This window comes from Phocoena phocoena, chromosome 20, assembly GCF_963924675.1.
Source record: "Phocoena phocoena chromosome 20, mPhoPho1.1, whole genome shotgun sequence".
Classification (NCBI taxonomy): Eukaryota; Metazoa; Chordata; class Mammalia; order Artiodactyla; family Phocoenidae; genus Phocoena; species Phocoena phocoena.
The window spans coordinates 49,591,287-49,607,593 of NC_089238.1; the positions used below are offsets into that span (position 1 = coordinate 49,591,287).

The 16,307-nt window shown below is 45.1% G+C and overlaps 1 protein-coding gene across 1 annotated transcript in view; it reads left to right on the forward strand.

The window, feature by feature from the left end:
* The window catches only part of VAT1L (vesicle amine transport 1 like), a 146,528-nt gene extending 134,071 nt beyond the window's left edge, over nucleotides 1–12,457 (forward strand). Inside the window, exons 8-9 of the mRNA XM_065899199.1 lie at nucleotides 9,283–9,366; nucleotides 11,257–12,457. Of these exons, the coding sequence (XP_065755271.1) occupies nucleotides 9,283–9,366; nucleotides 11,257–11,355 (183 nt within the window). The 3' untranslated portion in view covers nucleotides 11,356–12,457. The remainder of the gene's footprint in view (nucleotides 1–9,282; nucleotides 9,367–11,256) is intronic.
* The last annotated feature ends 3,850 nt before the right edge of the window (nucleotides 12,458–16,307 follow it).

Consider the following 16,307-nt stretch of genomic DNA (forward strand, 5'->3'; position numbering starts at 1 on the left):
ATGACTCATTCTCTGCATAAGTAATACTTCCTTAGACTATTTCTATGCCTTTCTCTTTGGCTGAGTGACAAACTTCTCCCTGACCCTCAAGTCTCATTCTAATAATACCTTTCTGCCAAGAGTTTTCCCCAGGTTTTCGTCCTTCTCCCAACTCTAATTGCTTCCTCTTCTATGCCCATCACACTTCAAACATCTCTCTTACAGACTGTATAACAGATATTTTTCCGCAGGGGACAGGAACCATCTCATGCATATTTTATCCTCCTCCCCGGACCTCACTTATGTGTTGGAATAAGCATCCACAAGTGTCCACTTCAATTCTACTCCACCATCCAAATTCGACACTGGGGAACATTGTTAAATAAGATCAAACAAATGTTGGAGGCAATTCACTAGATTTTTTTTCATCTTTTGCTTTAGTTTGGAATACAGCTGGACAAGAATATATAGTTTGGCTTGATTATGGACTGTAGATTTCTGCACCACAGTTCTGGCTTCTAACTCAATGTTTATTTCATTTGAACTCCTAATGACCATGATACATATGTGGTCATCAGTGTCAGGGCCATCCAAGTTCCCAGGGAAGAAGGACCAGTTACTTCATCCCAATTCTACTGTCTTGCTTTTTTGCCTTCCCTCTTCCTCATTCTCGGAACATTCTTTACCTCTTCTAAGCCGGTACTCCTACCAGTGGCCCCTTAAAAAATCCTCTAGGATCATCTACATTGGCCATTCTGTGGTGCCAGAACTGGGATGGGGCAAGAGAGATGACTAGGGTGCAAAATTTAAGGAGGCGCTCACTCTCAGGTGCTGAACCACCACTTGAATGACCCTGGGAGTGAGCGCCTCCTTAAATGCCCCGCCCTTCCCCACGCCCTGCATTACTGCAAAGACCCACTTGCAACTAATCCAAAAAGTTGTGTTTGGATCTTTTCTCTGCCTTCCCAGTGGATCAATCCATGGCCCCTGACATTTTATTTTTTCAGTCACTCTTCCACGTAGGTCAAAATCTCGGGGCTCACTCTCTTTAGACTCTCGCAGCTACCTGACAGAACACAAATTCCAGATTTCAAGTCTACCTGCAATGAACGTGATACTTTTCAATACCCACTTTGGGTTTTAAGCAGTCATCAATCCCTCCCAAAGATGGACGTCATTAACATGAGTCATCTTCCAGAGAAGAGTTTGGTAGATGTGTTTCTTAATTAGAGTATTACTCATTTCTCCTTTTTCAAAGCTTTTAATTTATCATCTAATAGGCACAGTGATCCGTGGAATAATCCATCTTAAATTTTTTCCTCTTTTAGATGGCTAGGCTTAGTACTATTCACAGCACAAGCCAAATGGTTTGGTTATTAAGTGGTATCATTTGTACCCTAATGAATTTATGCCTTTCACACCACTGAAAAAGAAATGGAATATCGTGAAACGTTAAATGAAACCCCAAACAAAGACGGAGCAATGTTAACCCTCATTGCTCAAGTGTGAAGGAACTGACCACTCAGAAGGTGACTGGATAGTGTAGATTTGTAGGATCTGCTGTGGGCAACCGCACCCCTGCAGACTCTCTGGAATGTAGTACCATCGGCCCCAGGCAACCTTCCCAGCATCTTGTCCCAGGTTCACTTTTATTCTCTGTCCTCACGCCCTCTGGCCTCTTTGCAGTCTCTGCTTTCATACTCAGCTCCCTCTGCTTCGAATGGCCCTCTCTCCCTTCTTTTCCTAGTTATGTTCTACTCATCCTTTAAAATCCAGCTCAATGATCACTTCTTTAGAGGAGTTTTTCTTGATCTTCCCAACCAGGTCAATTCCCCTATCCACGTTCTCATAACACCATCTTGGAATTATCCAATGGCAATCTTACGTTCATTTGAGTCACTTTGATTGTTTAAGTCTGTGTCTCTGTAAGACCGTAAGTTTCATGAACGCAGAGGATCTTGTAGGTGTTTGCTCACCATCATCTTCCCAGACTTCCAGAAAACCACCTCTCCTAGATCCATTGCAGAAAGAAATAAGAATGACCACAACTAGTGTTCCTCTGTGAACATGGTCTGAGCCAGTCACATTTTCCCCAGGGGTCATGCTTGAACACCAACTTAAATGCTACTGGACTTGGTTGAAGCACCAACCAATGGTACAAGATCAACTCTGATGGGCTGCGGTCCATTGGGGTGAAATAAACAAACCAGGAACACATTTCTTAGGCTGTGAAACTCTTTATGATGATTAGCCTATTTAATAAGGGAAACTGTGAGTCCCTCAGGGCAGAGAGAGCATGTCTGTTTCAATCATTACTGCGCACACAACTCCTAGAAAAGGGCTTTGGCACTGCTGGATGAGTGACAGACAGAATGAATGGATGGACAGAAGAGTTATCATCATGTAAGATATTAAGAAGATGAGGGGCAAAGAGGTGGAGTGACTTGCTGGAATGACATCAGTGAGCCAAAGCAGAGCCTAGGAATCAGGGATGTTCCCACTGCCTCTTGCCCCCATCCGCTTGGGATGGTTTATCAAGGCAGCCTCCCAGGGACAAGGAGTGTCAGAAAAGACTGAGATGGCCTCTGTGCTCAGGATCTTGGCCTCTTGAAGTGTTTGAATGACATGACTCAAATTTCCTCCCGCTGTCTGGATGGGAAACCAGCTCCAGAAGAGATGGACTGACTGTGGCCAGAATCCCTAACCCTGGGAAATCCAGCCTCTGGCCAGCCACGCAGCTGGCACTGGCGTCTCAGACTGGGTGTGGGGGACCATGACCCTGTTTATGAACAGACTCCACCGGGCCATCCAGGCAGCACCAAGCAGGCCACCAAGATACAGCTACCTGGGCCAGGGGCACTGGGACCAGGGATACACCTGACAGAAACCTCTGGGCATGGCTCAGCCACGTGAGTCTCACTCTCCCCTCAGATCAACTTCCTTGTTCATTCATTCATTCATTCCAGAGGCTGTCATATGCCAAACACGCCTTTGCGCCGGGGTCCCTGAGATCGGTGCCACTTTCCTGCCGTCTATGGCTGCACTCTCCAATACGGTAGACCTGAGCGTTTGAAGTGTGGCTGGTCTAAACCGAGACACGCTCGAAGTGTAAAATACATCACGGATTCCAAAACCTTAGTACCAAAAAAGGAATATACAATATTTCATTCATACTTTTTATTGTATTGAGCATATACTGAAATGATGATGTTTGGGATAGATCTGGTTAAAGAAAATATATTTTTAAAATGAATCTCGGCAGCTTCTTTTTACACTTCTTACTGTGACTAATTAGAGAAATGTTAGTTGCATCCATGGTTCACTTCATATTTCTACTGGACAGCAACGTACAGGAGGGGCTGATGGGCAAGTTCTAAGCTGGGGGTGAGGGTGACGTTACTAGCCGGTCCAGGTGCCGGGGGAGCCCAAAGGACACTTAGCCCAGACTGTGAGGGGCGGGGGTGGGCGGTGAGAGCAGCTTCCTAGAAGAGTTCACATCTAAATCAACAGACAAATCTGAGTTAGTTCCAGGACCAGGGCACTGTGGGAAGGAACTGGGTTTGTACATCGGCACAAAGCTGAGAAGTCCAGATGTGTCTCCAGTGATGGGAGTGAGGGGGGTAGACAAGGGGAAGAGGAAGCAACAAAGCCAGAAAGGGCAACAGACATCAGCTCCCAGAAACTGAGTCCAGGGCTGTCCGGCAGAATTATAATGTGAGCCACACGCAAAGTTTTAAATTTTGTGGTAGCCACAGGCAGAAAAGTAGAAACAGGTGAAATTAATTTTAATTATGTTTTCTTTAACCCAGGATATTAAAAAGGCTATTGTTTCAATATTTAATCAATGTCAAGGAGAGAGTTTGCATTCTTTTTCATTATGATTGTCTTTGAAGTGTGCTGTGTATTTCACACTCCCAGCACACCCCAGTTTAGACCAGCCACAGTTCAAGTGCTCAGTGCCACATGCGGCTAGTGGTGACTGTATTAGGCAATGCCACGTCCACTAGACTTTTCTTTTGAATGCAATGGGGAGAGGTTCTAAGCAGAAGAGTGCCTTAGACAAATCTCCCTGGCAGCCATAAGGGAGACCAGTAGCTTTCTGGAGGCTGTCACCACCATCTTCTGTACCCTGTCACCTACCCAGGCGCCTCTGTTCATAAACTGATAACTTGGGAGAAAAATCTCTCTTTGCAGACTTTACCCTTTGATGATGTTATTGGAGGGAAGTTTTGGGATGCAGACAGCAGAGCCCCATCTTGGGTTTTTCCAGAGTCCTGAAAAGGGCAACTTTCCCTCTCTCAATTCCTACGTGGTTCCCACACCATTCAGAGGGCGACCTGCGACAGATCCCTGCGATTTTTCATCCTTGGGTTTCTCCTCTGTTGAAACTCTGATGCCTATACTCACCTAAGAGTATAGGTGCGGATAAAATGAAGCAAGATATGTAAAATGCTTCACGCCGTGCTTCATAAAGAATTGATCAAAAAATGGTAGTTTCTTTCCCTCTGAGAGTTGTCATAAAAGACTCTTCACATCCCCAAGAGCAGCCCAAGAGGATGTAAACTCAAACAGCATGACTGGGGATCAAGACTCCTAATTCTTTCTCCAACCCCCATATAAGGAACTTCAAGGAGTCAGTCCCTTTCAGAAAGCAATGTCCCAAAAATATGCAGGTTACGGACTGCCCAGCTGGGAACTTTTTTCTAGCATCTTAGTCAGCTTTAACTGGTAAGAAAACAGCTTTTCGGTTTCCCTGGGCTCTACCTTATTGGAGAAGCAGTTTAAAAACTGTTAAGGAGTTTCCAGGTGCTTAATGACTTGCCAGGGTAATAAACAACTGAATTCTGGGAAACCATTATGTGAGAATCAAAGGAAGCAGCATGATCGGGGCAGAACTCAGAAAAAGCATTGGTTTTTTTTTTTTTTTTTTTTTTTCTTTTTCTTTGTGGTACGCGGGCCTCTCACTGTTGTGGCCTCTCCCGTTGCGGAGCACAGGCTCCGGACGCGCAGGCCCAGCAGCCATGGCTCACGGGTCCAGCTGCTCCGCGGCATGTGGGATCTTCCCGGACCGGGGCATGAACCCGTGTCCCCTGCATCGGCAGGCGGACTCTCAACCACTGCGCCACCAGGGAAGCCCAAGCATTGGTTTTTGAAGTCTGCCAAATCTGAGTGTGAAGCACATTTCTGTTGCCAATAGTCATGTAGTCTTTGGACAAATTGCTTATGTCTTTGAGAACTAAGGTACTTATCTGTAAAATGGGTCTAATATGTATCTTGCAAGATAAGAATTATACATTCAAGGTAACAATGTATTAATTATCTATCACTGCATGACAAATTGTCCCTAAGACTTATTGGCTTAAACCAACTTATAATCTCAGTTTCTGTGGGTGAGGAATCTGGGTAGGGCTTAGCTGGGTCCTTTGGCTCAGGGTCTTTCCCAAGGCTGCAATCAAGGTGTCAGCCCAGGCTGTGATATCATTTCAAGGCTCAATTGAGTAAGGATCTGCTTCCAAGCTCTCTCGTTGGCTGTTGGCAGGATCCAGGGGCTCATAGGCTTTTGAACTGACGGTGTCAGTTCCTCACTGGCTGTTGGCTGGAGTTCTCCCTCCATTCCCTGCCATGTGGGCTTCTCCATAGGGCAGCACACAACATGGCCATTTGTGTCATCAGAACAAGAAGGCAAGCATAGCACAGGGAGATCAGCTCGGTGCTTTGTGACCACCTAGAGGGGTGGGATAGGGAGGGTGGAAGGGAGACGCAAGAGGGAAGAGCTATGGAGACATATGTATATGTATAACTGATTCACTTTGTTATAAAGCAGAAACTAACACACCATTGTAAAGCAATTATACTCCAGTAAAGATGTTAAAAAAATAAAATAAATAAAAACACGTCAGCCTTTAAAAAAAAAAAAGAAAAAGAAGGCAAGAAGAGTCAGAGGAAGAGAGAGACTGGAAGACAGAAGTCACAGTCTTTTATTTTTAACTGGTAAGAAATTGATTTTTTGTTGATGGCCGTTCTTACCAGTGTGAGGTGATACCTCATTGTAGGTTAGTTTTGTTTGGTTTTTCTTTTTACTTATTTATTTATTTATAGTTTTGGCTGTGTTGGGTCTTCGTTGCTGCGTCCGGGCTTTCTCTAGTTGCGGCGAGCGGGGGATACTCTTTGTCATGGTGCTAGGGCTTCTCATTGCGGTGGCTTCTCTTGTTGCAAAGCATGGGCTCTTGGTGTGTAGGCTTCAGTAGTTGTGACACGTGGGCTCAACAGTTGTGGCTCGCGAGCTCTAGAGCGTAGGCTCAGTAGTTGTGGTGCACGGGCTTAGGTGCTCTGTGGCATGTGGGATCTTCCCGGACCAGGGCTCGAACCCGTGTTCCCTGCACTGGCAGGTGGATTCTTAACCACTGTGCCACCAGGGAAGTCCCCTCATTGTAGTTTTGATTTGCATTTCTCTAATGATTAGTGATGTTGAGCATCCTTTCATGTGTTTGTTGGCAGTCTGTATATCTTCTTTGGAGAAATGTCTATTTAGGTCTTCTGCCCATTTTTGAATTGGGTTGTTTGTTTTTTTGATATTGAGCTGCTTGTATATTTTGGAGATTAATCCTTTGTCAGTTGCTTTGTTTGCAAATATTTTCTCCCATTCTGAGGGTTGTCTTTTCATCTTGGAAGTGACATTTTGTCACTTTTGCTGTATTCGGTTGGTTACAAGCAAGTAGCTGGGTCCAGCTCACATTTAAGTGGAGGGGACTACACAGGACTGTGAGTCCCAGGAGGTGGTTGGGAGCTGTTTTAGAAGCTGTCTGTCACGATATTTAAAGATTCTCAGTAGCTGCTGTTCAGACTGAATACAAAAGCATTTGGAAAGCATCATTCATCACAGAAATAGGAGAAATCTCCTGGATTATGTATTAGGGTGAGGAAATTCAACAATCACATGACACTGTCAGTCTATAAAAGAGGTTGATTCTAACCAATGCTCGCTTATCCAAAGAAAGCATTTAAAGATACATTTAGGGACCTCCCTGATGGTGCAGTGGTTAAGACTCCGCGTTCCCAATGCAGGGGCCCCAGGTTCATTCCCTGGTCGGGGAACTAGATCCCACATGCTTGCAGCAACTAAAAGAGTTCACATGCCGCAACTAAGGAGCCCACGTGCTGCAACTAAGGAGCCCGCCTGCCACAACTAAGAACGAGCATAACCAAATAAATAATACATATTTTTAAAAATTAAAAAAATAAAGATACATTTAACTTATATCAAACAACGGTTTGATAATACGTTACCAGATAACAATGTTTGGACATTAGAATTAAAAAGCACCCATTCCCCCTACATAATGTTTTATCATATATCCAAATCCCTTTCTAGTTATTTTAGAATGCCCGTGTTTTTATGGGGATGTAAATAAAAATATGCACCTCGATTTTCTCATTTAACAATATTATAAAGACATTTAATCCTGCTGTATATTCTTTATAATTAGCACTTTAACAGCTACAAAACATTTCCATTCAGTAGATAAATGTCAGAGCCATGGTTTATTTAACCATTCCCTTATTCTGTGACATATAAGTTGCTTCAATGTTTTGCCATTGAAAACAATCGAGTATCTTTTGCGTGGTAAGTTCTTTCCCCATAATTTGAATTGTGTCTTTAGGATAACGTCCCAGAAAAGCAATTCAAATACGCACATTTTAATGGCTCCGTCAAGTTTTTATTCAAATGTTAATGGCTTTGGTTTTTATATAAGCAAACACTGCTCCATCAGCCCCAGACTGAGTTCCTCAAAGGCAGACACCCTAGCTTACTTCAAAAAAAAATTTTTTTAAACCATAGCATCTATAAATTCGACTGTACTTCAATAAAAAATAAATTAAAAAAAAAGCAATCTGACTCTGTAAAAGATGACACAACTAAATCTACCTGCATAACAATAATTGAATGGGAGAAACTTGCCAACTAAAAGAAAATACTTTCAGATATAGTTAAAAAAAACTAAATGGACTTCCCTCGTGGTGCAGTGGTTAAGAATCTGCCTGCCAATGCATGGGACACAGGTTCGAGCCCTGGTCCGGGAAGATCCCACATGCCGCAGAGCAGCTAAGCCCGTGCACCACAACTACTGAAGCCCGCACACCTAGAGCCCGTGCTCCGCAACAAGAGAAGCCACCACAGTGAGAAGCCCGCGCACCGCAATGAAGAGTAGCCCCTGGTCGCTGCAACTAGAGAAAGCCCACGTGCAGCAACAAAGACCCAACGCAGCCATAAGTAAATAAATAAATTTATATATTAAAAAAACTAAATGAAAACATATGCTATCAATAAAAGATATGCCTAAAATAAACCATAGCATCTAGCCTATAAGCAACATGTAGTGAATATTTGTGCACTGAATGAATGCATGAACAAAAATACTTAAAAATCCGAGACTTAAGGAAAAATATTTCAACTAGATCTATCGCATTTTTTAAAATCAAGAGATGTTGCAGTTCCATTTAGATTTCACTAAGAGACGTGGAGGACTTACCCATGCCAAGCCCTGGCATTCTGTTGCCCTTTCCTTATTTTATTTTATCCGCACAGCACCCCCTAGAGTTCATTTTCCATACAGCAACAGAATGAAAGGCTCAAAGGCTACATCAGATTACATCACACACCTGCTTTTTTCAGAGGGTCCCAGGAGGCGTCTATGGATTGATATTTGTCTGACAAGCTCCCATCACTTGAAAAGAAACGGAAGGTCCTCTTCACTGGGGAGAATACTAGTTCTGGGGAAACCTCTGCTTAGGTGGAAACAAAATTTCCACTCGATAACCAGGAACCATGGGAATTTTCCTGAATGTAGTTCAGCCTCGGTGATGGGTCATTTTAGCCAAACTACGAATCAGAGTTATATAACACTTAGGTAAGCAGGGCGAAAATGACCCTTGAAAAATAATTTAATTGGTCAAATTTTACTCTGGCTAATGTTCCTGGCCCCTCCCTCGGCAGCATGTTAACTCTTGGAATTCTATATAGGACCCTCCTCCCCCAGCCTTTTTTTTTTTAAAGAAATGTTCATCTTTTTATTTCCGGAGCTATCACTCTCATTTTTTAGACTCAGGAAACCGAGTCGCCTGCAGACAGTGTGAGGGACAACCAGAATTTATTTGCACGCGCTTTTGGAAACCATTGCTAGTTTAGCTGCTAAACCTGAACCGCAGCGCCCCCTGGTGGACAGAGGGTGGTTTGGCTTTTCCAGGCCCTCTTGCCACCTGGGCGACACCTCATCTAACTGGCGCTTTCTCTCCGTCTCTCAGGTGAAGGAGGCCATGCAGCGGATCCACGACCGAGGGAACATTGGAAAGTTAATTCTGGATGTAGAAAAGACCCCGACTCCGCTGGTGAGTCAAAAGCAGAGGCATCCGCTCAGTTCAACACCAGAAGGTTTATCTGGTGCAGGCACAGGTGGGATGGAGGGAAGTACAGGAAGCCCTCTGCTGGGCTGGGGCTGGTGGGGGGAGACCAGAGGTAATGAAACGAATGTGCAAGTGAGGGATTAGTCACAAATGGGATGAACGCTAATAGAGAAAGGAAAACGCTTTGGTGAGAACGTTTCAGGAGCAATCTGAGGTCAGGAGAGGACAAGACCACACCCGTGTCTATTACACCTGCTCACTCTTGCCTGCACAAGCGGGAGGAATTCCCGGTAAAATTTAATAAATTCACTTGCAGATACCCAACAGAATGATGCCACCTGCCTCCGAAATGCCTCCTGATGGGCCCATGGCTTTTGTTTTCTCTTACCAGGACAATACCCTTACACGCAGGGACTCCACCAGGAGTGAAGCATGTCACACTCACATCCCAGACACTCTTGCAAGGGTCCCTTGAGGGGCTCTGCAGTGTGGCGGTCGACACAGAGACTGCCACCAGACTGCACAGATCCAGAGGTGGGGCAGGTGGACAACCATCAACAAGCCATACGTAGAAATGGGACACTGCAGCTATGGATCCGGGCCACAAAGAAGGGCTCGCAGTAGGGGGTCTGTTCCCGTTAGGAAAGTCTGGGAAGGCTTCCTTGAGGAAGCGGGCTGAGCACAAAAGGAAAAGCAGGCATTGAGTAGGCAGGCGGGTGGAGGGACGGCGCTGCATGTGCTGTGGCAGAGAGGGAAGTCCAGCTCCAGGTCAGCCATGTGGTACGGGCGGGGGGACTGAGATTCAGGAGATGATTCCTGTTTGTAAGAATAAGTGGGGAGAGCAGAGGTTCAGGGGTCAAGGGAAGTTACCTAGCTCAGGGTCTAGGACAAGAAGAGAACTCCGAGGCACCGTTCGTGAAGGGGGCTGTAAATGGACAGGACTAGGATGTTTTGAGCATCTGTCGTGCGCTCAGCAATCTGCCAGACGCTCCAAGTACATCATTTCCCTTTGTTTCACTTGGCTCCCATGACAACTTTATAAGGCAGGTGGGTTTATCCTCGTCCTAACAGTGGAGGAAATGGAGGCTCAGAGAGGTGTGACAAGTGTGCCAGGTACTAGCAATGACAAGAAGGTAGGTGGGTAGGTAGATAGATGGTAGATGGATGGATGGATAGACAGACCAGAAAGAGTCCACATCTTCACAGAAAAGACGTTCCCATGGGGGAATATAGACAACAAAGTGGATAAACCCACATTTGTTACTAGTGTTCTTCTGGCTCCTAGGAAGTGACAGCATCAGGCTTTGAACCCTGGCCGTTCGGTGCAGTGGATGCTGTCAATGCCCACCCATGCCCCCGGCACTCATGATTCCCCTGCATGCCGGTGCTGTCCTCCTGCTGGCCGCCGCCCCTCTCTGCCTGAGAGCGTCCTCTGACCATGCCAGAGGCTTGGGTTATGCACAAAATCGGCACTCCCTGGCTTCTCCCCTGCTCATGTGTCCCCCACTGTCCCCCAGTGGTCCCCAGCAGGACTGAGCCCAGTTGCCCATGGCAGGACCTATTAACATATCCCGTGCCAGCTTCCTTGCCTTTTCTGTCTCCTTTCCTCACTCTGACCTGTGCTTCCTGGGATCATCTCCCAAGCTCTGGAATCATCTCCCCAATTCCAAATACTTGCAGTCAAATGCTTTCTCAGAGCCTGCGTCTTAGGGCGCCCAACCCAAGTCACCTGGTACCACACTGCCTTCCTGAGGAATCAGGTGACCCTAGCGTTCAGCCCTCAGAGAAATCTTTCCCAAGGGCCTTCATCAGATGCTCGAAGAAGGCAGGAGACAGACTGCAGAACCCTCTAAGAAGTCCTCTGCTGCATTACAGATGGCCAATGACAGCACAGAGACCAGCGAGGCGGGCGAAGAGGAGGAGGACCACGAGGGTGACAGTGAGAACAAGGAGAGGACGCCCTTCATCCAGTAATCCGGGGCCCGGGCAGGAGGGCGTGAGGATGCTCTGGAGAAAGAGGACCCAGCTGAGAAATCTCTTCCGCGCCCCAGTGAACAAATGCTGTAGTCCAGTGTGTGCTGTGTCTGTCTGCTGTCAGCTGAGCTAAAAAGCTGTTGATCACTGTTGTTTTTGAAATTAAGTGCCAATCCCATTCCATGCAGTATTACGTCCTTCCCCCGTCTATGTGTTACACTTTCCCCACTCCCCTGTTTCAAAACCATCCATCTTTGGGTCCTTCTCGACAGTTCTAGAACAGCCTTGCAAATTGATACAAGTCCACAGGTCCATTGCTTAAGAGACCAGACATGGGCAAAGACAAGTTTGGATTGAAAGGCGTTATCACAGAGCACTGTCCTAGAATTCTTCAGGCCAATGACACTTTTTGCTGCTAGCCGCCCATGCTTCTGAAAAGAGCGCTTGCCAATTTGGCTGGCAGAAAGAGGGTAGGCCAGGAGATGTTTTCACAAGCCCGTAAGTTTAGGATCTCTCCAAGTTGGACTGTCCTACTTCCCATTGAAGAGGCAACCTCCTTACATTCATTCAGGTGTTTCACGGTCAAAAGGTTAAACCAACCCCCCCCTCACCCTCTGATGCTTGATTCCTTCACCGGTTCTTAACCATAAACACAGGGAGATAGATGTGGATATTTCAGGATAGAAGATGGGTCAACAGCCAAAGTATGAGGACCAGCCACAGAGATCCCTCCTCTGAAACCACATCTCATGAGCAAAATCCTCTCCCCGCCATATATATTTAATTTTAAGAAAACTCACCAGGTGTGGGACTATTTCAGAGTCATTACTGAGACTCGCCTATGTTTGCACACTTGCCATTGGCATTACCGATTCTGCTCTTTTCATTTCCTGGTACTGAATAGCAGCCTTTACCTTGGATCCCCCAAGAAAGATCTCCTTTGCAGACCATATTTGGGGGGAAAAAATCAATGAGTATCTTTCTTCTTGCCAAAGCGTGGTCCAACGTGTCACAAACTCTAGCGATACAAAACTCGATGTTTAGTACCTGATGCCAAATATGTGTTCCTCTCCTCTGAAATATAAAATTGTGGTGCAGACTCTTTGCAAGGCCCTGCTTTTTGGAAATCCGGTACCAAATTACTTGATCGCACACCCCTGATTAATTTCCCAGCTCCCAGACTCCTGAGAAACTCCCCCCCCCCCCACCGGTCCCACCGCACTTGACGCGGCTTGAGGTGAACAGTCCCTCTGGAGGGACAAGAGGCCCAGTGTCTCCATGGGGCGGGAGCGGGGGGGGGGGGGGGCGTGCTCCTCACCACGTCTCCCAGCCCTGTTGGCCGAGAGGGTGGACTCCACCACTCATAGACCAAACCGGAGACACAAGGAGCCCGCGGTGTTAGCAGCCCAACTCACTTGCGTTCTGGAAGACTTCCGAGGGCTCCTGCATTGCCCGACCTCTCCACCAATGAGCCTTAGGGTACACCCCACACTTCCCCCAAGTGATGGCACTGAATGCATTTCAGCAACTACCTGTTTTATTCCCTAAGTCCATTGGTAACAAATGTCACCTCATTAATCACGTTCTTTTTTTCCTATCCTAAGCTTGTGATGATGACTAATTTATGCCAAATATTTATCTGAAGGAAGTGTCTCCTCATTGTGAATGTACATGTAAGCTACGAAGATGAGAAAGGGTGGTGCCACCTGATGAGCCAAGGGATGAGAGCATCTCAAAAGAGACACCAACATCAACTTCTCTTCTCCGGGTCATTTAGAAAGATAACGTAGAGGTTGTATCCCCCCAGCATGTTTGCTAAATGCAGTACTATTGGTCATGTTTTTCCCATAACCAAGCCCTCAATGAGGTCTTAAGAGGAGCCGTTACCCAAGTGACACTCCTGGTGAGCTGGCCAAAGATGGCATTTTTTAGGGCTGGAGGAGCAGAGACCCACTGGCCATACCAGGCCTCTTATTTGCCAGGGGAGACGGAACTCTCCATTCAGAATCCAAACGGCCTTTGTTATGTCCAGAGGATTAGCATGAAAAGACATTCTTCCCCAAATCTGTTTTTTCAACTATAAGGTTTAGACAGTAATCACAAATTATGCTGGTTAGTTAAAGAAAACCCTTCTGTCTCCTTGGTATACAGAATGAGAAGAGAAAACTAGTGTTTGACCAATAAGACCAACTTATGCCATGAAGAATAGGGAAAAAAATTAAAGTATCAAAATTAACTGTTTGACACACTCTCGTTCGAAGCATCTTGTTTGCTGTCACTTGACTGTTTTTCTGAAGGAAGTACACAGAACGTCTCAGGTTGCCTTAAAGGAACTGTGAAGGCTTCTCAGTAATTTATGATTGATCGGAGGGAACTGAAACATTGTCTAACGTATTTGTGGCTTTAGAGCTTGTTATATTGTGCCTACAAAGCAAATTATGTTTACATAAAAAAATATGAATAAAGTACTCAGCATAGCAGAACCTCGCCTGGCATGTGTTACTCCACATACATAGTTGTTGCAAAAATGGCCCCACTATTAAAACGCAAGGCATGGGTGAATGAAAAAGAAAATATAAAAAACATGTCATAGAAGAATCTTCAGATGAGAAACTAAAGGCTATATATAGAAAACAGGAGTCAAGATGAAATAGGCCTTTAAAAATACATTCAGCTTCCCTCAAGCAAGAAAATAAGACACCACTAAATAAAAGAACTATTAAAGGCATCATGTAATAATAGTAATGATAACAAGAATAACAATAATTATAATAGTATTTATGATACCTACTATATGCTATTAAAAGATATATATGTGTATATATGTGTGTGTGCGTGTGTGTGTTTATATGTATACTCTCTTACCCTCCCAACAGCCCTGAGAGGTGGGGTTTACCATTACGCCCATCTTATAGGTGAAAAAACTGAAGACTGAGGTTCTGCACTAAGACCACACAGCTAGGAAGTGACGGAGCCAGGACCTGGAGCCAAGGTAGAATCCATGCTCTTAACCACTCCACCATGCTTCTTGGCTTAAATAAGGGTAAAATACAATGCATTTCAATTACCATCCCTTCTCACTAGAAACTGTTCAGGGATTTCCCTTTCCTCTGATTTCAAGGATATGTTTATCCATTTGTTTCGCTTTGTAGCAAATAATATGCACACCAAGAAGCATTTTTTCATCTGGCCCTCGATCCAAGTGTTCAGTGAGGTGCTGATTTCAAAACTCACATACCTCAACCATTTTCATTTTCATGATCTAACATCCTCAAGGTTATCAAAGAGATGCACAAAAGTACATCTCCAAGGGGAAAGATTTCATGAAGGAGGAATTCATGATTAAGGAGGCTTGGCTGTATTTACTATATTTCTCAGCAGGAAGCCAAAAAAATTAGAGCTAGGTCCCATGTCAGCAAAACACCACATACATAAACCTGAATTTACAAGGTAGAAGAGTTAGTCACCTTGTCAGTGAAATTCTTACAAGATCACTGTGCAAAGGATTTTCTCATTATGTTCTCATTTAATGCTCATGTACTCCGTATAAGGCTCATGGCCTCACACAGCCAGTGGTGGTGTGCTGTCACATGTAAACACAGTCCAGCAAGAAAAACTGGAATCTAAACTAAAATCCACATCTTCCCTTATAACTCTGAGAGTGGGGAAGAGGTCTTGCAGTTGGGAACAAAATTCTTTTCAGCCATGTGGGTGAGGTTAGAGCACAAACGGAGGTAAACCTTTCAAAAGCCATTTGGGGCAGAAGGAAACATTAGTGTGAAAGCAAGAAGGTGGGAACATTGAAGAGCGTATAGGAAGAAAGGAGAGTAGAACAGTAGGTGAAATACACTCACATGGAAATGGAGTGGAGTTGGAGAAAGGCATGATGGGAAGTCCCAACTGGGCATGGAGGTCTTTGAATGACAAATGAATAATCTTGGATTTCCATGGGAGGGAACAAGCATGTACAATGGTGTGACATGAAAGCTTGCGGGTGTGGCAGGTGATTACAAAGAGTAAATGTAGGGTTCAGTGGGAGGAGGGATATAAGATGAGCCTAAAGCGGGTGCAGAGATAGACGTCAAGTACCTTGATTCCTCTGCCCCAGTTTCGGTCCTCCAGAATCAGACACTGAAACAAGGATTTGAAAGTCAGCCGTACTGGGAGGTGATCCCAAGAAGCACGGATTGGGGAGAGGGAATGTAAAACAGGAATGGAAGAAGCCACTTCAGCGTGGGTTGGTGAGTAGGTGACCACTGTGGAAGACCATGGAGCTATCCCACTTGGTGAGGAAGGTGTATTTCTCCACTAAGTTCCAAGCATCATTGGATGAAAGTGACTCCTAACAAGCATGTTGGTTCCCTGATTCTCTTCCATCTTGTACAGCAGGTCTAGAGGAAGGGCAGAAATGGACACCAAGATATGTAACAAGGATTCAGAGAGGCAATGTTAGGGGGCAGAGTGGGGTGCAAAGTAGGGAGGGGCCAACTCTGTGATGGAAGATGATTTCCCGGAAAGTGTTCATGGAGGAGGTGATGCCTGAATGAATGCAGTCTTTTAAGCTGAGTGGGTGTTGTTCACGAGAATGAAAGCACACAGCATAGTGCCTGATACCTAGTGAGCATGATAAACATTAGCTTCCTTTCCTTACTCCTGTTTGCCAGGGCTGGGAAAATGGGATGCTTAGGAAATATTCAGTAGCTTCCTTTAAAAAAAAAAAAAAAAAAAACAGATAATATACAGATCTCAATATTTCACTTCCAGGTTTGCTTGTGGGAAAAGAAATAAGTTGTTATGGACTAAATGTGTCCCTCCAAAATTCATAGGCTGAAACCCTCCCCCTCCCCCATATGAAGGCATTAGAAGGTGGGCCTTTGGGAGGTAATCAGGATTAGGTGAAGTCATGAGGGTGGCACCCTCATGAATGGGATTAGTGCCCTTATAAGTTCATG